This window comes from Vicia villosa, linkage group LG3 (genome assembly GCF_029867415.1).
Source record: "Vicia villosa cultivar HV-30 ecotype Madison, WI linkage group LG3, Vvil1.0, whole genome shotgun sequence".
Taxonomy (NCBI): Eukaryota; Viridiplantae; Streptophyta; class Magnoliopsida; order Fabales; family Fabaceae; genus Vicia; species Vicia villosa.
In genome coordinates this window covers 52,805,099-52,826,864 of record NC_081182.1, presented here as the reverse complement: position 1 = coordinate 52,826,864, position 21,766 = coordinate 52,805,099, and the positions used below count along the sequence as shown (strand labels likewise).

Sequence of the window (21,766 nt, the reverse complement as noted above, 5' to 3'; positions counted from 1 at the left end):
TTAAGTGGAATACTAGAAATTTATTGATTGAGATCTCCATAAGGATAGGTAGATGCAAGTTTAGCTCAGCATTTCATTGCTTTCTTATAAAGAAAGTCTCTAACACAAAGAGGCAAATGGTACATAATAGCCATGACAGTAGTATAATGACCATATGAGAACCATGCTGGTGGTTTCTTTCTAAGGATAGCCGCAACAGTATGTTTAGCAAACTCATCTGTAGGGGTTGATCTCGACCTCTGAGAAAATAGAGCTCTCTCTCTGATTGCTGCTTCAAATGGCTTGAACAGTTTCCACTCTGGCATGTTGTTGTAGATGGATATACCAGAATTTCCAATATTTGACTTCACAGCTCCAGGGACAACATTCACAACATCAATTCCAAAATGACCAAGTTCCAATCTGTATATTGAAAATAACAAAGTGGTTTCATTTCATAATATAGTATATTGCTTAACAAACTCCACTATATTCAACTTTTTCATCAAACTACCACATTGATCGATCGTATAACAAGAGACTGATTCTACAATTTAAAGTTGTGATTCTCATTCACAAGGTATAGTAACTCTCTAACTAACCCAACAAAACAACAATTTCTTAACCAATTGAATTAACTTTAGTTAATATAATGCAGACATGAACAACATATCCAAGATTAAAATAAGTTTGAAGGGAAAAATTTAAAACCTTAACGTATCTGTCAACGCATGAAGAGCGGCTTTAGAAGCACCGTAAGCACCCGACCAAGGTCCAGAGGCCATTCCTATAACACTGCCAACATTCACAATCTTTCCCTGTTTCCTAGCTGCCATGTGAGGAACCACCGCCTGAATCATTCTCAACGAACCTGCACAAATATGCATTGAAAAATACTTTTTCATTTTGTGAAAAGCCAAATAAATATGATTTAAGGAGAAAGCGGAAAAGGGATACTCATATCCATTTACAAGAAACATGATAAAAGAATTACCCAAAACCAAAACCTCAAACCATAGTTTTAAATTGCAGTCCGCAACCGCAATTGCAGCCGCAATATTGTTGATGTGGTAGTCTCACAACCGCCTCGGGCCGCAATTATGGAGTGAATTAAAATCATGCTTCCGGCCGCCATTAGAAACCACATCAGACAATTCCGCTCATGTTTCTTCAAGTATTTTCATCAAAATTCAAAATTTTAGAAAGCAAAAACTCAATTTACTTCCTATTCCTATGTAATGAAAAATCTTAACATCAAGTGTTTTTTAACCCTGTATTTCAAACACGTTCCAATAAAAATTCGCATAGCAATGGCCACAAAGCACATCGCAGTAACCGTAGTGGCTGCAATCACAACCACCGCAGCCACAACCGCATCGGCGACCAAAATTTAAAACTAGGCCTCAAACTTATTAACAACATTGATTAAGAATTTTACTCATATTTTACACTATTGTTCGATTATTAATATTTGATAATTAAAACTTTAATCATATCTACTTCTAAAATCACATACAAGCTTGATTGTGATTATTTATGATCCATCAAAATTCAACTCAAATATCATAGTTAATGTCAAAATGATGGGACAAGACAACCAAAGTTTTAACAATTTCTGGAACACTACGTGTTCAAACTACAACCACATTTTACCTAATAAAACTGAAACTGATCCAAAAAAAAAAAAAACCTAATAAAACTGAAATGAATGCACATGACACACAAAAATTCCAAGCCTGATACAGAATTATAGCATTTTCCTTTTCAGGCAAAACAGTTCAATCGCTTTTCATAAATTCATTCTTCAAGCTATCACCAAAATCTTTACATCAATCCAATAAACAAAGGTAAACACAAATATCTGGTAGATAAAAATAATTCAAGTTTCTTAATTTTGGAGAATAACCTACCAAAGACATTGGTTTCAAAGGTGTTTTGAATGGTAGATAGAGGAACCTCGGCGAGTGGACCAACACACGGAACACCGGCGTTATTGACGAGAATATCAATACGGCCGAATTTATTCACAACATTTTCAACGACTCTGTTCACGCTGTCATCGGACTGAACATCGAGTTCTTGCAGGAAGAATTTGGGGTCGTCGTCCAAGTCTGCCATGGTGGAACGCGATCGGCTGGTGGCCACTACTTTGCAGCTGTTGGCGGCGAAGGACCGTGCAAGCGCGTGGCCTATGCCTCCTCCGGTGCAACCCGTGACGAGGACCACTGGGTTTGAGTCTTTCCGATCATCGGTATTGATCTCCATTTGTGTTGTGATTGTTGGTTGTGAGGGTTGGGAAGATGGGTTTTCAGGCTCATGAATATGATGTTGGGTTAGGAGTTAGTTATTCGAGGTGAGGGCAGGAATAGATTAATATGGCGATGGCGTATGGAGTGGTTTACACTCATTTATGATACAATAAACACTCATTTAAGATACAATAAACACTCAATTTGCCCAATATGCTATCCTTCTACTATGTGCTAATATAAACACTCATTTATGAAGGGGAGGCAAAACCAGCCCGATCGGTTAGACATGTCCGTTTTGCCTGCACTTTTGTGTGAGATGGGCTAAGATTTTAGACTCTCACCCTCTAGTGTAATCGTCCCGTTCCGTTTTTTATACGAACTTTTGCGGGCTTGTGCATTAACATAAATTTTATATTTTTACGTCTAAAAATGTAGTGTCCGGGGGCTTAACGCGCTCCGCCTTCACTTTTCAGCGGGGCGGGCGAAGGTACCCGCACCCCCAACTATGACCGTCTCCCGTTTTTTTGCAGGCTTTTGTGGGACAGACTTAAACGGGACGGACATGTCTGTTTGCCACCCCTACATTTATGTTAGAATCAGTGTTTTAAAAACCGGAGCAGACCGGACAGGTAACTAGTCTGGTTCAATAGCTGGATCGGAAATATCGTTGAGCCGGTGTGAACCGGTCAAAACCAGTGTAAACCGTAAAAACCAAGAAAATCGGCGGTTTAAGTGCATTTTTTTTGTTTTTCTTTAATTTTAAAAAATTAAAACAACGTCGTTTTGATTATTTTAATTAAAAAATAAAATAAATAAAATAAAAAATAAAAAATATTGCAGATATAGTTGATTTTGTTACGGATGATTTTGATATTGAAGAAGGAGATCCCGACATTGAAACAATTTTTCCTAATTTGAAATTAAATTTAGTAGACAATGTAATTATTTTGTTATAAATTATTCAATTAGATTATGTTGCGAATAAATCTTGTTTGCAATTATACATTATAATTTTGTACTATTTTATTATATGTGATACATGAAGGATAGAAAAACACTTAGAAAGGGGGGGTTTGAATAAGTGTAGTCTAAAAACTTGAACGATAAAAACAAATTGCACAGTTATTTTTATCCTGGTTCGTTGTTAACTAAACTACTCCAGTCCACCCCCACGGAGTGATTTACCTCACCTGAGGATTTAATCAACTAATCTCAACAGATTACAATGGTTTTCCACTTAGCCCACGACTAAGTCTTCTAGAGTATCCTGATCACAACCTGATCACAACCTGATCACTCTAGGAACAAATGCTTAGACACAAGCTAAGACTTTCTAGAGTATCCTGACCACCACGTGATCACTCTAATTACAACTGCTTAGACACAAGCTAAGACTTCCTAGAGTATCCTGATCAACACTTGATCACTCTAGTTACTTACAAATTAATGTAATCAATTCTAAGAGTATTACAAATGCTTCTGAAAAGCTATAATCACAACAGTGATATTTCTCTTAACGTTTAAGCTTAATCTCACTAATATATTACAACAGCAATGTAGTGAGCTTTGATGAAGATGAAGTTTCTGAGCTTTGAGTTAAACAGCGCTTCAGCAAGTTATTCAGAATAGGTTCGTTCAGAATTCGTGTTGAAAATTCGTAACCTTGCTTCTCATCAGAACTTCATATTTATAGGCACTTGAGAAGATGACCGTTGGGAGAATTTAATGCTTTGCGTGTTCCGTACAGCATTGCATTTAATGTTTCACGCTTTTGTCAACTACCTCGAGCCTTGTTCACGCTGTGTCTACTGACGTTGCATTTAATAGCTTCCAACGTTCCTTTTGTCAGTCGGCGTAGCCTGCCACCTGTACTTTCTTCTGATCTGATGTTTGTGTATACAACGTTTGAATATCATCAGAGTCAAACAGCTTGGTGCATAGCATCTTCTTGTCTTCTGACCTTGAAGTGCTTCTGAGCGTGATACCATGAGAACTTCAGTGCTACTGTTTCTGAACTCAAGTTCTTCTGATGCTTCCATAGACCCATGTTCTGATTCTGCTTTGACCATCTTCTGATGTCTTGCCAGACCATGTTCTGATGTTGCATGATGAACCTTCTGAGTCAAAGCTTCTGAGCGCTGATTTGTGCATACTCTTTATATATTTCCTGAAAAGGAAATTGCAATGTATTAGAGTACCACATTATCTCACACAAAATTCATATCCTTGTTATCATCAAAACTAAGAATATTGATCAGAACAAATCTTGTTCTAACAATCTCCCCCTTTTTGATGATGACAAAAACATATATAAATGATATGAATTTGCGATCAGAAAGAGCAGACGGCTAAAGACAATTTACACAGCTATAGCATAAGCATGTGAATATGTCTCCCCCTGAGATTAATAATCTCCCCCTGAGATGAATAATCTCCCGCTGAAATTAATACTAGAAGAATTTTAATAATAAAAGACTTCCCTGAGTATTTCAGTAGAGACGTTCACAGTGCTTGATCTACAGAACATTCATGACTTCTGATTTCTGCTTCCATAGGACAGCTTCAGAACATTGAATTTCTTTAGATCCACAGAACATTCACAGCTTCTGATCTCTGCTTCCATCGGACAGCTTCAGAACATTGAATTTCTTTAGATCCTCAGAACATTCACAGCTTCTGACTTCTGCTTCCATCGGACAGCTTCAGAACTTGAATTTCTTTAGATCTTCAGAACATCCACAGCTTCTGATTCTTGCTTCCATTGGGACAGCTTCAGAGCTTGAATTTCTTCTTACATCACTTCATGCTAGATTGTATCAGAACATCTCTACATCCTGAAATGTTACAGAACAAAACTAAACGACAAAAGTCAGCATGAATGAGTCAGAACATAGAATATGTTTCAGAACACATATTATGTATCAGAGCCATATAGAATGTATCAGAACAAATAAACAAAATGTTTCAGAGCATATTCTATCATTAGAATATCTGAACATTCTTCCTTCTTGCTTCTGATTCTGAAGCTTCATAGCACTCAGCTTGCTTCAAGAATCCAAGAACTTGATTCATCTTGTTGCTTCAATTCCTGCAACAACACAACTTAAAGCATAGAACTTTGCAAGTTCTGTTAGTAAAGCAACTGATTAAATCAAATCATTTATCACATATTTTCTCCCCCTCTTTGTCATAACATCAAAAAGAATATAAAAGATATAACACCCTTCTGAACATAGTCCCTTATGAAATGATGTTTAATCTCAATATGTTTAGCTTTTGAATGTAAAATAGGATTCTTAGATAAACATATAGCAGAAGTATTATCACAGAAAATAGGAATGTTACTCTCATATATCTGATAATCTTCTAGCTGACTTCTCATGCATTTGTGTGCTACAACCAGCAGCAGCAACATATTCTGCTTCTGTTGTTGAGAGGGCAATTGTAGCTTGCTTCTTGCTGTACCATGAGATCAGATGACTTCCAAGGAATTGACAACTTCCAGAAGTGCTCTTCCTTTCTATTCTATCTCCAGCATAGTCAGCATCACAGAATCCTACTAAGTTGTAATCTTTGGATCTTCTGTAAACTAAACCAACATTAGTAGTACCTTTCAGATACCTCAGAATTCTCTTAACCGTAGTTAAATGAGATTCTCTCGGATCTGATTGGAATCTAGCACACGAACAAACACTGAAGAGAATGTCAGGTCTAGAAGCAGTTAGGTATAGAAGAGATTCAATCATACCTCGGTACAACTTCTGATCTACCTTCTTACTTACCTCATCCTTACCTAGGACACATGTTGAATGCATAGGAGTTTTGGCTTCCTTGCTTTAAGAAAGATTAAACTTCTTCAGAAGTTCTTTCACATACTTCGTTTGATGAACATAAGTTCCGTCAGAAGTTTGGTTGATTTGAATTCCAAGGAAATACTTGAGTTCTCCCATCATGCTCATTTCAAATTCAGCCTGCATAGACTCAGCAAACTCCTTTCCAAGTGTAGCATTAGATGTTCCAAAGATGATATCATCAACATATATTTGACACATTAAAATATCCTTTTTAAAGGTTTTACAAAAGAGAGTAGTGTCCACTTTTCCTCTAGTGAAACCATTTTCCAGAAGGAAGGAACTTAAACGTTCATACCAAGCTCTCGGAGCTTGCTTCAATCCGTATAATGATTTCTTTAATTTAAAAACATGATTTGGAGACTTGGAGTCTTCAAAACCAGGAGGTTGATAGACATTGACTTCTTCATCTATATAACCATTTAAGAAGGCACTCTTAACATCCATCTGATAAAGAGTGATGTTGTGTTGAGTGGCAAAATAAATTAATAGACGAATAGATTCTAACCTGGCCACTGGTGCAAAGGTTTCTGTGTAGTCAATCCCTTCTTGCTGACTATAACCTTGAGCAACCAGTCTGGCTTTGTTTCTTACCACTTCTCCCTTCTCGCTTAGCTTGTTTCTGAACACCCACTTAGTGCCGATGATGTTAAATCCTTTTGGTCTAGGAACCAAGTCCCATACGTCATTCCTTGTAAACTGATTTAGTTCTTCTTGCATGGCAATTATCCAGTCAGGATCTTCTAGAGCTTGGTCAACAGAAGTTGGCTCGATCAAATAAACAAGACCTAATTGACATTCTGCATTGTTCTTAAGGAATGCCCTTGTTCTGATGGGATCATCTTTCTTCCCAAGGATCACATCTTCTGAATGAGCTGAAGCAAGTCTAGGTGATCTTCTGACTGTTGGCTCTTCAGAAATCCTGAGATTCTCTAAAGATGCAGCAACTTGATCTTCTGATCCATTGCTTCTGAGACTATCAGTTTCTGCAGCTTTGCTTCTTGGTTCTACTGCTTCTGATATATCAATATCAAAATCTGCAAAATTCTCAAACTGCTTTGGTTTTTCAAGACCAAGCTTATCATCAAAACTGATATTGATTGATTCTTCTACAATCAATGTTTCAGTATTGTATACTCTGTAGCCTTTAGAGCGTTCAGAATATCCAAGAAGGAAACACTTTTGTGCTTTAGAATCAAACTTACCAAGATGATCTTTAGTATTCAGAATAAAACATACACATCCAAAAGGATGGAAATATGAAATGTTGGGCTTTCTGTTCTTCCACAATTCATAAGGAGTCTTATTTAGAATAGGTCTGATAGAGATTCTATTCTGAATATAACACGCAGTGTTTATTGCTTCTGCCCAGAAATGCTTAGCCATATTGGTTTCATTGATCATGGTTCTGGCCATTTCTTGTAGAGTCCTATTCTTTCGCTCTAAAACTCCATTTTGTTGTGGAGTTCTAGGACAAGAGAAATCATGGGCAATACCATTTTCTTTGAAGAACTCCTCAAAGAATCTGTTCTCAAATTCGCCACCATGATCACTTCTAACCTTTATGATTTTACACTCTTTCTCAGATTGGATCTGAGTGCAGAATTCAAAGAACACTGAATGAGACTCATCCTTGTGTTTCAAGAACTTTACCCATGTCCAGCGGCTATAATCATCAACGATGACTAATCCATATTTCTTCCCTTTGACAGATGCTGTTTTGACTGGGCCAAACAGATCAATGTGCAAAAGTTCTAACGGCCTTGGGGAAGAGACAACATTCTTAAAATTGAATGCAGGTTTGGAGAACTTGCCCTTCTGACATGCTTCACAAAGAGCATCTAATTTGTATTTCAGTATAGGGAGTCCTCTGACAAGATTTAGTTTGCTAATCTGAGAAATCTTTCTCAAACTAGCATGACCTAATCTTCTGTGCCAGACCCATTGCTCTTCAAAAACAGACATAAGACAAGTCACCTTCTGATTCTTAAGATCCTGAAGATCTGTCTTATAAATGTTGTTCTTTCTCTTGCCTGTAAATAGGATTGAGCCATCCTTCTGACTTACAGCCTTGCAAGACTTTTGATTAAAGATTATGTCATAACCATTGTCACTTAATTGACTTATGGACAATAAGTTATGCGTTAATCCTTCTACAAGAAGTACATTAGTTATGGAAGGAGAGTTACCAAGACTTATGGTTCCAGAGCCAATAATTTTGCCCTTCTGATCTCCTCCAAACTTGACTTCTCCACCTGGTTTAAGCACCAGGTCTTGGAATGTAGACCTTCTTCCCGTCATGTGTCGCGAGCACCCAGAGTCCAGGTACCATGACATTTTGCTTTTTGTCCTCTTTGCCGCCAAGGATATCTGCAACAGAAATTATCTTCTCCTTAGGTACCCACAATTTCTTGGGTCCTTTCTTGTTAGTTCTCCTCAAGTTCTGATTGAACTTGGGTTTAGCAAAATATTTAACAGGAGGAATAGCATGATATTCTTTAGGTTTGTCAGCATGATATTTCTTAGGATGTGTCACATGCTTCTTGGTGTGAACAGTGTTAAACTTCTGTGCATGTGAAGTGAGCCTAATATCATGAGCATGGCCATATTTGAACTGATCATACAATGGCTTGTATGTGATCTTTAGATCATCAACAGGTTCAAATTTATGTGAGGTATCACCCTCATAGCCAAAACCAAACCTTCTATTTCCAGAAACACCATATATCATATAAGCAAGATGACTTCTGTCAATACTTCTAGATAAGAACTTTCTGAAGCTCGAGTCATATTCTTTCAGAATATGATTCATGCTAGGAATGGATTTTTCTGTTTCAGAAGGAGATCCACTATCTTTGGATAGATTTAAAACTTTTTCCTTCAGTTCAGAGTTTTCCACTTCCAGCTTCTTAGTTTCAAATTCAAACTGCTTCTTCAGCTTTTTGTATTTGATACTAAGATGAGCCTTGAGTTCCAGAAGTTCTGTTAAACTGGAAACTAACTCTTCTCTAGATAGTTCAGAAAATACCTCTTCAGAGTCTGATTCTGATGTAGATTCTGATCCATCATCTTCTGTAGCCATCAGTGCGAAGTTGGCTTGTTCTCCTTCAGAGTCTGATTCTGATTCTGATTCAGAATCATCCCATGTTGCCATAAGACCTTTCTTCTTATGAAACTTCTTTTTGGGATTCTCCTTCTGAAGTTTTGGACACTCGTTCTTGTAATGTCCAGGCTCATTGCACTCATAGCAGACAGCCTTCTTCTTGTCAGATCTTCTGTCACCAGAAGATTCTCCACGTTCAAATCTCTTTGAACTTCTGAAGCCTCTGAACTTCCTTTGCTTGCTCTTCCAGAGTTGGTTTACCCTTCTGGAGATCATGGACAGTTCATCTTCTTCTTCAGATTCTGATTCTTCAGGATCTTCTTCTCTAGCCTGAAAAGCGTTAGTGCATTTTTTAACATTAGATTTTAATGCAATAGACTTACCTTTCTTCTGAGGCTCGTTTGCATCCAGCTCTATTTCATGGCTTCTCAAGGCACTGATAAGCTCTTCCAAAGAAACTTCATTCAGATTCTTGGCAATCTTGAATGCAGTCACCATTGGACCCCATCTTCTGGGTAAGCTTTTGATAATCTTCTTTACATGATCAGCCTTGGTGTAGCCTTTATCCAGAACTCTTAATCCAGCAGTTAGCGTTTGAAATCTTGAGAACATCTTCTCAATGTTTTCATCATCCTCCATCTTGATGGCTTCATATTTCTGGATTAGAGCAAGAGCTTTAGTCTCCTTGACTTGAGCATTTCCCTCATGGGTCATTTTCAATTACTCATATATATCATAGGCAGTTTCCCTGTTAGATATCTTCTCATACTCAGCATGAGAGATAGCATTCAGCAAAACAGTCCTACATTTATGATGATTCTTGAAAAGCTTCTTCTGATCATCATCCATTTCTTGCCTGGTAAGCCTTACGCCACTAGCTTTCACTGGATGTTTGTAACCATCCATCAGAAGATCCCCATCTAGACCAAGAAAGCAACTTTACAGTTTATCTTTCCAGTATTCAAAGTTTTCACCATCAAATACTGGTGGTCTAGTATAACCATTGTTACCATTATATTGCTCAGCAGAGCCAGATGTAGATGCAGGTGGATTTGTTGGAATTTCACCAGCCATCTTATACTGAAGCGTTTTTCTCTTCCTGAATCTTTTCTAAACACGGTTAAGTGCTTGCACCTTAGAACCGGCGCTCTGATACCAATTGAAGGATAGAAAAACACTTAGAAAGGGGGGGGTTTGAATAAGTGTAGTCTAAAAACTTGAACGATAAAAACAAATTGCACAGTTATTTTTATCCTGGTTCGTTGTTAACTAAACTACTCCAGTCCACCCCCACGGAGTGATTTACCTCACCTGAGGATTTAATCCACTAATCTCAACAGATTACAATGGTTTTCCACTTAGCCCACGACTAAGTCTTCTAGAGTATCCTGATCACAACCTGATCACTCTAGGAACAAATGCTTAGACACAAGATAAGACTTTCTAGAGTATCCTGACCACCACGTGATCACTCTAATTACAACTGCTTAGACACAAGCTAAGACTTCCTAGAGTATCCTGATCAACACTTGATCACTCTAGTTACTTACAAATTAATGTAATCAATTCTAAGAGTATTACAAATGCTTCTGAAAAGCTATAATCACAACAGTGATATTTCTCTTAACGTTTAAGCTTAATCTCACTAATATATTACAACAGCAATGTAGTGAGCTTTGATGAAGATGAAGTTTCTGAGCTTTGAGTTAAACAGCTGTAACACGGTGAACTGACTTTTTATCGATCGAAAATGTCGCGGTTAAGCATGAGTCGCCACCGACTTTTATTTTATCCAAACTAAATCAGAAAGGCAAAAAGAAACAGAAAAAAAACCTTTTTAAAGAAATCTAAGTTCGGGGGGTAATTTATGCAAAGGGAAGGTGTAAGGCACCCTTTGCATCCATGGTTTGCCATGGGCTCTTAATTGCTTTGCTTGCTCGTTTTCAGAAAATGTAGATGAAAGAGGAAAAATGGACTTTAGCTCGTAAATGAGCGTAGCCAGTTTTTTGAAGAATTTTGAGAGAGAATATAGAAAATAGAGCATGGCAAGGCAATTAGGGGCAATTACCTTAAACTCAGATGATAGGTCTCTTTTTAGCCTTTCAGAAGGAAAGGGTCTATCCTTGCCATAAGAGGGCAGGAAGCCTTTCGTTTGGAGGTTTGAAGGGTCATCGAGATATCATTCGCCCAAAGACTGACCCATGCCATAGAAGGGCAGGTAATCTAAGGGGAAGGATCAGAATAAGCCTTTTCGTAGGCAGCCAAAAGATACCTCAGCCTTTTTCCGTAGGCAACTTCCGAGGGTCGAGGTCATATTTGTGTATCGAAGGCAGCATCATTTAGGGTCGTATGACCTTTAATTATCGAGGCAGCATGGCTGAGGTATCCTCAAATTCGAGGGACATGGCTTATTCTGCAAAAAAAAAAAACACAAAGGCAACAGGCAACAGGCAACAAGGCAACAGAGAGGTTACCCCAAAAGCGTGCGTGTGTGCACCAATCACGTGATTTGATTCAGTTATTTATCTTGTAATTAGTCATTCTAGGTTCAATTCGAGGTTATCACTCCCTAAATTACTAGCCACGCAGATAATATAAGGCCAAAACAACAGTAATATGGGAGAGGGGACAATGAAACCAGTGGATCCCTTAATCAGGGTTTGACACAAGTAATAATAAAGCAGGAAAATATAAGGTTAGGGTTTAGGGTTACCAAACTCGAAGCTTTGGCGATCAACAACCCTGAAGATGCAAACCAATAAACAAATAATGAGTGTATAGGCAGTTCATTGATATTTAATAACAAACCCTAATTATATAACAAAAAGTAAAAATACAAAATAGGAAAGATAAACAAAGAGAATAAGGATTGAGTAGGGACTTAGCTTTTGGTTCGATCAGATGCATTGTCGAGAAGAACCCTGCTGATAACCCTGAAAAGGCATGGCAAAAGAAAGAAAATATTTTCAGTGTATCATCAATCCTGGTTAAGATTTAAATGGAATATAATGATAAATCGATTTAATTAATTATTGGTCTTGCGACCTAATTAATTAAATTAGGAAGAAAAAATAAAACCGAGCACACGGATACTTTTTAGGAATTTTTTAGAATTAAAACAAAATAAATATGAATTTTTGAATATATAAATAATTAAATATAATTTAAAATAATTAAAATAAATAAATAATTAAGAAAATAAAATTATTATAAATAATACATAATAATAAATATATTATAAATAAAAAGAAGAAGAAGAAAAAAAAAAGGTATATAAATAAATTAAACAAAATAAATAAAATACATAAAAACTATGTAAAAACAAAGAAATATAGGAAACTCAGCTTATGATTGGGTGTGGTTGCCTTCTGAGGAAGCGCCATGGACTTGTGCTCTGGTCTCTTAGATCTGGCATTGAAATCGATCCAAGAATTGGTATCTGAGGGTGCATCGTGAGTCTTCACTGGCCATACGCATGGAATCGGCAGACAAGTTATTTCATAAAAAATATTGTAGGAAGGCAGGATCGAACCCGCGCCTCCTTGTGTACCGCGACTTTCAGACTCTAGCACTTGCCACTGGATCATCTCTCATTCGTTGTTTGAGGAACACCTGAGACAAGAAATATACGAAAAAACAAAACAATTCAAAATATAAAAAAGGGAGCTGAACGTGCCAGCCCCTTCTTCTTCGCGAGACTGCTGCGGCTTCTCCCCATGGCTGTGCCCAGCTTCAATCCACCTGCGAATCCTTGCCAAAAAATAACAACTAATAGCCCAGATCAATCAAGAACTAACCCCTAAGCAAGAAAACATTGTTATTTTTGGTTAATTGGCTCTCTAATTGTGCAACCCCAAATCAAGAACTTGAAACCCCATCCATGGTGATTCTTTCAAATAAGCCTCAAAATCGAATTAACCTTCCAGAAAGACTATAAACATCAATCTAAATATAAATATGCAACCAAATTCGATTTATAATGCATGAAATTGTGAAATTGAATCCATTAATATATAAACAAACCGTAAGAACGTGAACACGAATTCGGATTCCCCACGCGTCGAGGGTGATTGGAAGAGCCTCCTGGATCTTCAGTGATCGTCCCTGAACCTTCAAAATCCTCTGCACTTTTCTCAATCTCCAGAACCGTTTCCCCTTTTTTTTTCGGTTTTCTCTGAGCTGTAAACCTTGTCCAGCCAAAAGGTCCCTTTGGTCTGATCAATTTTGTGCTTTTATATTGCTTGAATTAGGTTAGAATCATGGAACATAATCTTTGCAAATCAAGATTTTGATATTTGATTTTAGCAAGAATATTGAATCTTTCTCTTTTGGGTTTCCAATCAAGCTTGTACGATTTTTCTACCATATAGATTGGATTGGTTTTTTGGAAGATATATAATTTGTGATTACAATCCAATTTTTATATTTTTAATAATTTATTTAATATTTAAATGAATAAAAACTCAAATAAATATTAATAAAATTTATAAAAATAAAAATGATAGGACTAAAGACTTCTTTCAAGGCCATGGGCTTGGACCAATTTAAGTTCAATGGACTTTATTTCTATTTGCACCTAAAAACCAAAAGGAAATAGAATAATATGTAAATATAATAAAATGATTTACTAATTTCGATTAAAATTCAACTTAAATCTAAATTGAATTAAAATTATAATTGTAAGCCTAAAAAGGGGTTAGTGAATTGAAAATATTGTTAAATCGTAAAAACGACCAAAATACGCAAAGATGAACATGTTCTATATATTTTCGAAAAAATGCAAAACTAAGTTAATTTGCAGATGATATGCAAAGCATATGCTTAAAAAAGAATCTGGAGGGCAAATTTTGGGGTATGACAGCTGCCCCTGTTCAATCTTCTTAAACCTGAAGATATAGATTGGCATGTGTGCCTGTCGGAATCTGAGGGTAGTAGAGGATTGAACACTAGAATACCCAGGAATTTGCCCTAACTGAAGCAGGGACTTTTGCTGGAGACGGGCTTAAAGATGACATCTGATGTTTGAAGAGTTGTTTGTCTAAAGTAGATGCTTTTCAGACCGGATCATATGCATTGATTGTATCCGAAGGAGAGATGAAGTAATGTCTTACAGAAGACTACATGGAAAGGTCCCTAAAAAGGGTAGATCACTGACTGACGTAAAAGAGATTAGGCTTTAAACAAAGCTCGGAAAAAGTGTCCTTGTAGAAGATTAACTGAGAGGCTCCTTGAAAGGGCGGTAGATGTCTTAGAAAATGTTGGATAAATATTTTAAAGGGAGATTACCTAAAGAGGTTGAGATATGTCTTAAACGGGGCTAACCTAGAAAGGCTCCTAGAAATGATATGAATTATCTTTGAAAAGATTACCTAGAAAGGTTGATAAACGTCTTAAAGAAGACTACCTAGACAGGCTCCTAGAAAGGATATAAGTTATCTTGGAAAAGATTACCTAAAAAGGTTCCTAGAAAGGATATGAATTATCTTGGAAAAGATTACCTAGAAAGGTTGATAAACGTCTTAGAGAAGACTACCTAGAAAGGTTCCTAGAAAGGATATAAGTTATCTTGGAAAAGATTACCTAGAAAGGTTCCTAGAAAGGATATGAATTATCTTGGAAAAGATTACCTAGAAAGGTTGATAAACGTCTTAGAGAAGACTACCTAGAAAGGTTCCTAGAAAGGATATAAGTTATCTTAGAAAAGATTACCTAGAAAGGTTCCTAGAAAGGATGAGAGGTTCTTTGATTGTTTTTGAATTATCTTTAAAGAAAGACCCGAAAGGAGGTATCAGAGTTGTATTTGTCTTGAATGTTGAGATTGAATCGTTGATACGATTGTACTTGCACCGCACTTGGATGATAATATTCTTTTGATTGTGAAATAACCTGAAAAGGCAACGTTAGTTTCATGCAATGTCATGATGCATGTATTATGTGATGATGTTCTCGAAATAAACGAGAATGCTGAATGTTATATATGTAGTGTGAATGATGCATGGATGTACTATATAGTTAAAACATATTGGTAGCTCTTTTATAGCAACTGCTAATTGAGAAAACAAATCCCTGTATGCTGTTGGAGATAATGACAAGAGAATTCCTGTCTTTCATTCAATGATATCCAGTTGGGGATTTTTGATCTTCGCTTGGGGGATGAGATTGACTTAAGTGATTTGATCCTGACGTATCCTGGGGACAAGAGAGACCAGATTTCTGAGCTTCAGCTTAAATGGGAACATTGAGCTGGAATAAACCATACTAGAGCAGAAGATTGTGTCAGAGAACCGACAGTATCGGAGGTATGAACTCTGTTGGGGAACCAAGTCTCTGTTGGGAAGAAATTGCTTGAAGATAACTTGCTATGTGGGGATATGCTATGAGAACTGCTCTATGGGGGAGATTCTCCGAGATTTCAACTTTCTATTGCCCCATATGTATGGTCTTTAGCTTGCGGGAGTATACCTGCCCCTGGATTCAGTATCCTAGTATGCTTGATGTTTTAGATTACCGGAATTCGAACTTCGAAGGAGAGACAGATACTGACACCATCTGATGCCAGTAGCTAGATAGTATTTGTTGAGATTTGTGACTGATGTGGCATGCCCCCAGTGATGCACTAACTTTTCTGGTTTCTTCAGTGCCTCTGAGAGATTCTATGAATTGTTATGCCCCTTGTGTAAACAAGCTTTTTAGTTGATTGGGTCATGCATGCCAGACGTCTCTGCAAATTTATTTGTCGGGAGGACTTTTAGTCATTAATTATGCCCCATGCAGATTCTTCCAGATGCCAAACATTTGAAATTACGTAGGCAAAATTGTTTTATAATGACACTCATTAAAATGCAATGCATATGTCTGTCTTGGAGTTTAAAAACAATTTTAGTAAAACAAGGTATGTAAGAAAGTGATATTTGTAAAAACATGATATCAACTCAGGATTTTTGGTAAACTTTAAGGAGTCAGGATACCCTTTTTGTGACAGTACGCTTTCGAACTAACCATGCTTCAGTTAGGACTTTCAAGGGTTGTAACGTGGCTTGGTTCACGGTTTTAAGAAACAAAGGATAAAGGCTCAAAGTTTATTTGTACCCATCCCAATCTTCGTGATGTTCTTCGATCTTATGCTCAGTTAACTTTGCTTTCAAGTTCCAGCAGGTATTGAAGTTGTCATGTTGATATTTGATGATGGTTGAAGCACCGAAAGTTTGTTTGGACAGGCAATCATCATTTTTTTTTTGTAATTTTTCTTTTGTCGAGGATTTGTAGTAACCTCTTTTTTGACTTTATTATCCCTAACTTTTGCCTGAACTGTTTATTTTCGAGGTTGCAGTCAGCGGGATGTTTCAATTTTTGATAAGTCTCCTTCATAGGTTTTGACTTGACAGCGTTTTCTTTTTTTTTGGTGGATATTGACTGCCTGACTTAATAGTTGCGGGAACCCGTCATTGTTTGTGTAGACAACAGCTAAGATAATTGAGTTAACTGAGTAACTACCCTTCCCCAGGTTATGATTAAGGGTTTTAAATTATGCAAAGAAAAAAAAAAAACCTCTACTCCTTAGGCTCAAAGGGGTTGACGAGGGATTAACATCCTTATATCTCCACTGTTTGGGAATTGAAACAATGCCTGTACATCGTCAGCATAGTCTGTTCAAAAGCATACTGTATGAGGTTGCGGTATCGTTTTCGTCATCCTCCCTCAAAAGGTTTACCGCTTTAGCGAGAGTTAAATATCATAAAGAAATATAAGTAAAAACAAAGTTTAATATAGAAATAGGAAGAGAAATAAATCAAGACAAACATATGCAATGCATTGATGATTATGATAAAATAAATAGAGTCTGACATAAGACGAATGTTTAAACAAACAGGAAAGAAATTGCGAATGCGAGTAAATTAATGATCTAAATAGCCATCCTTTAGACTTTGTGTGGCTTCTCTGGTTGCCCAAATTCGACGACCCCTTCTTCAATCAAGTTTTGAATTTTATGTTTCAATGGCCCACAATCTTCTGTATCGTGACCAGGACTATTTGAATGGTAGGCACATCTTGCATGATGCTTGTACCCAGGGACGGGATTAGCAGGAGCTGAGTATGGAGGCAGTAGAGTTATCAGACTCCGATCGAGTAAGTGTTGCAAAGCTTGAGCCAATGGCATGTGTAATGGGGTAAATGACCTTTTGGGTTTGGATTTCCATGTACGTTGGCCACCTTGTTGCTTACGTCGATCTGTCTTTTGCTGTTGTTGTGTTGGAGCCTGACTAGGGACCAAGACTGCCCCTACAATGTTGGATTCATTCCTCCCATTGTATGGCTTTTTAATAGTACCAGAAGGAGTAGCCACCTGAATTTTTCCGCTTCGGATACCACTTTCAACACGTTCTCCAGTCAGTATGAGATCGGTGAAACCAGACGAGGAGCTTCCAAGTAAATGGCTGTAGAAAGGACCAGTCAGTGTGTTCATGAACATATCAACCAATTCTCTGTCAGTCAAGGAGGGTTTGACTCTTCCAGCTAGATCTCTCCATTTTTGAGCATACTCCTTGAAACTATCCTCGGGTCCCATAGACATGCTTTGTAGTTGTATGCGAGTTGGTGCGAGGTCAGCATTGTATTGGTATTGCTGGTAGAAAGCAACAACCAAATCTTCCCAAGTACGGATGTTGGTACTTTCCAGTTGATAGTACCATTCGAGTTGAGTTCCAGATAAACTCTCTTGGAAAAAATGGATCCAGAGCCTCTTATCAGCAGTGTGGGGCTGAATTTTTCTTACATAAGACCTCAAGTGCATCTTGGGACAAGAGACTCCATCATACTTAGCAAAGGCGGGAGTTTTGAATTTAGGAGGAATAACTACCCCAGGAACGAGTCCTAATTCTTCAAAATCCAGCCCAGGTACCTTCTGAATTTCCACGCTTCTCAGGCGCTTTTCTAGTAGTCTATACTTCTCATCAGCATAATCCTCATCTTGAGGATACTCATATTCTTCTTCTTCTTCTTCCTGGCCATCAGAACCTACATGGCTTCCCTGATTGTCCTTGACACTAAGATCATCTCCTTCCTCTTCCTCTTCCTCATCTTTAGGAACTGTTTCTGCAGCCTTCTTGGGACGACCCTTGAATCTTCTTCCCAGGTTGATCACTCCCTTGGGCTTCTTGGTCTTTTTCTCCTTCTTAGTCATAAGGGTTTTCAGCTCGTCTTGCCCCTTGGATAAGTTCAGGATCAGATCTTGAAATTGGGCATTCTGAGCTTGAAGGTCTTTGACTGATTGCTCGAGATTCATGATGCTGAAATAAACAGCGAGGAGGTAAGAAGCCTGTGGTGAGATCCTGTGATGCAATGTTATGAATGCAGATGCAATATTTTCAAGGATCTCTGGAAATTTAGTTAGCAACGTCAAAAATGATTTGGTCGCTTCTTCGTTTGAAGAACTCTGATTTCTGGATGTTCTTTTAGGGGAATCAAGCTCACCATATCCAGTGGGTCATAGCCTCTGATTCGGGAACTTCCGAATTTGAAGGTACATGGCTAGAGGAAAATAAATCCTCTTGCCCCTTGATAGGTACAGTGTCTCTGAACTGGAAGGTATGTGGCCAGAGGAAAATAAATCCTCTTGCCCTTTGATAGGAATTCAGTCCTTGATAAGAGTACCTGAACTTGTGCGCCCTAAATCCCTAAGATCCTTGAAAAGGGTTAGTTAAATCATTTTATGCTTATGATGTCATGATGTCATGAATGTTATGCGAATGCAGTTCATTAAGCATAGTGTGAGATAGTAAGGGCAAACAAGTCCTTTTAACAAAACCTGCAAGGAGCGAAGGTTAGTAGCAAACGTGTCATACCCCAAATTTGCCCGCCTTATTTCTAACATTTAAGTTATTTTTTAACTTTGATTTTATAAGTTTTTTTTATTCAACCTTACTAACATTTAACAGTATTTTTTATTCAGGTAATAGTTACTTTGAATTATTTGTATTTTTTAAATAATAACAAATATTTGTGTTTTCCCTTCATATACTTGAAAATGCCATTTTTATCTCGAATGAGCATAATGGTTCAAGAGGGAATAAAGTGAATGTAAGTATTTGGCTTTCATTTTTTATGTTGTTTATTATTTCACTTTATTATTATTTTTTTTAAAATTATGATTTTAGGTTCATTATGTTTAGTAAATAGTATAATCATTAGAATTTCATTTTCATTAATTTTTTGCTTGTTCGTTTAGAAAATGTTTAATTAAGAATTTTTATTAGTAGTTTCTTTATTTAAGCTATAATTATAAAGACAAATAAGAAAAAATATTATTATTAGTAATCCTATTTTCTTTACGGTATTGAAATTCTTTCTAGTTTTTACTATTATATTAAAATTTATTATTATTAGAAAATATACAAAAAAATAAGTTGGTCAAAGATCTTTCTCTATCACATATGATCAAGCAACATCTATTTTGCCAAAAGTTTCAAGACATTCACGACAAAAACATTAAAGTCTTTCCAAAGCCAGCACGACAATATCAGTAATATTCCAAAACATCCCCAAGACAAGAATCATCAAAAATTGAAAGAAATTAACACTATAGACAAAACTCATAATATCAGTTAATGTGTTTGTTCAATACCATTTTTGTGGCATGTTTTAAGACTATAAGTAGGAGGAGAAACCGTAAGAAAAAGGGGGAGAAGAGACTGAAACAAAAAGCACCGTGCAACTCTTGTTACAACATAAACAAGTTATCTCAAACCATTACAAAACTTTGTTTCACACACAAACTCATACATCCAAGAACAAACACAAAACAACTATTTCATCTTTTCCAAACAAGTCTGAAATAAATCAAAGGAGGGGAGGCGGTACAATTAGTGAAGGACCAAAACAAGAAAATCCTTACAACAACCACCATAGCCGCGCGCCTCCTCCGGTAGACGCCTTCGCGCCGCCGGACAACCCCTCGTGAGTCACCACGGCTGATCACCTCAATCCGCTCAACACCGTCGCCATCTCAGTCGGTACCACGTCGCTGCTACAGGTGACTTCCTTTGATCTGCTATTTTGTTTTTGTTATTTGCTAATATGTTGCTCTGGAACTTTGAGATCTAATAGGACCTTAGAAGAGAAGAAGAAGAGTTTTGTTTTGGTGTCTCTCTCACATACAATATGTATACTGGTTGGTGTTGTTGTGTTTTTATTTATTGGTAATATAATGATACATGTGTCATTATGTCATTGGTGAAATCAACTAGTTTGAAAAAGTCTAAACTCCACTTATTTATTTTAACTATTATCATTATAAAATAAAATTAAAACAATAATATGAGTATGTATATTGAAACGTGATCGGCCCCTTTTCCCCTCCTTTATGTTTTATTATTATTATTATTATTATTATTATTATTATTATTATTATTATTATTATTATTATTATTATTATTATTATTATTATTATTATTAGTTCTAGTTCGTATTTAATTTTGTATTAATTTTAGTTAAATCTCTATTGCAATAATAATTATGTTAATGTCTTTAGTTTAAATTTAGGATTAGATTAATCTTATTTAATTCAGACTTTAATTAGTTTACTTAGGTTAAGTGTTTAGATAGAAAGTCATTAAATATAAAAAACACAAAAATATGTTCTATTTGTATTAAGTCATCTAATTTAGTTTTAAATAATACAAAAAATATTAAAACATGAAAAAATTGTAATTATTTGTTTCTTCTAAAAATTTAAATTATTTGGTTTCACTTGTAAATAAATCTAACATATACCAAAATCACTCACTAAATATCAAAATATCAAAACAAATATTCTTGTACTCTAAAACTCATTTAATACATTCAAACTAATCGAATTAATTTTATTTCTCACATAATAAAACTCAAGACATTTTAAAAAAAAAGAGAGATTGTGGATATACTTTCCAACTAAACTACGAACTTTGCCCACAACTACACAAATTTTCAAACTCGGACGAATTTCTAAGAATCGTTCGAAAGCTTTTACACAATCTCATAAAAAATACTAACCAACCAAAATACGAACTACGATTACTCTGACTTCCTCATTGCACTAGAGGATACGTAGGCATAGGGTTTTGAAATCCTAGCGAGTATAATTATAAAAAACACTAACATTTGATTTAATTCTCTAAAAAAACATTTTTTTGATATAGGTAAATGTACGTTTACCGTATCTTAATTTAAATTTATAAAAACCTAAACCTAGAAGGGGTCCCCTTGAATACAAGGGAGACGAAGGGTGCCTAACACCTTCCCTCCGTCTAACCGACTCACGAACATAGAATCTCTGACCATAGGGTAATCCGTTTAATTCCCTTCCTTTAGGATAAAAATAAATGGTGGCGACTCTTTTTCCTTAACATTTTAAGCCGGTTGCTACAAAACGCAAACAAGTCATACAAGTCACGCAAGTCACACAAGTCACACAATTTTTGGCTTAAGGCTTGCATGGAGTCTGATCAGGTGTCCTTCCCAAGGGTATTTCTATGGATAAGGATGATATCAGCAACGGGTTCTACCGAGTTACCCAGAATTGTCAGCCCCTCTAAAGCACCCTCGAA

At 36.5% G+C, this 21,766-nt stretch overlaps 1 protein-coding gene across 1 annotated transcript; it reads right to left on the bottom strand.

The window, feature by feature from the left end:
- Window positions 1-2,410, bottom strand: LOC131661433 (short-chain dehydrogenase RED1-like). Its single transcript, XM_058930972.1, has 3 exons — window positions 1,890-2,410; window positions 691-850; window positions 1-402 (listed from the first exon to the last, which is right to left on the bottom strand). Exons 1-3 carry the CDS (start codon window positions 2,242-2,244, stop codon window positions 66-68), a joined length of 852 nt encoding a protein of 283 aa, XP_058786955.1. The 5' UTR covers window positions 2,245-2,410; the 3' UTR covers window positions 1-65.
- Between the last annotated feature and the right edge of the window lie 19,356 nt (window positions 2,411-21,766).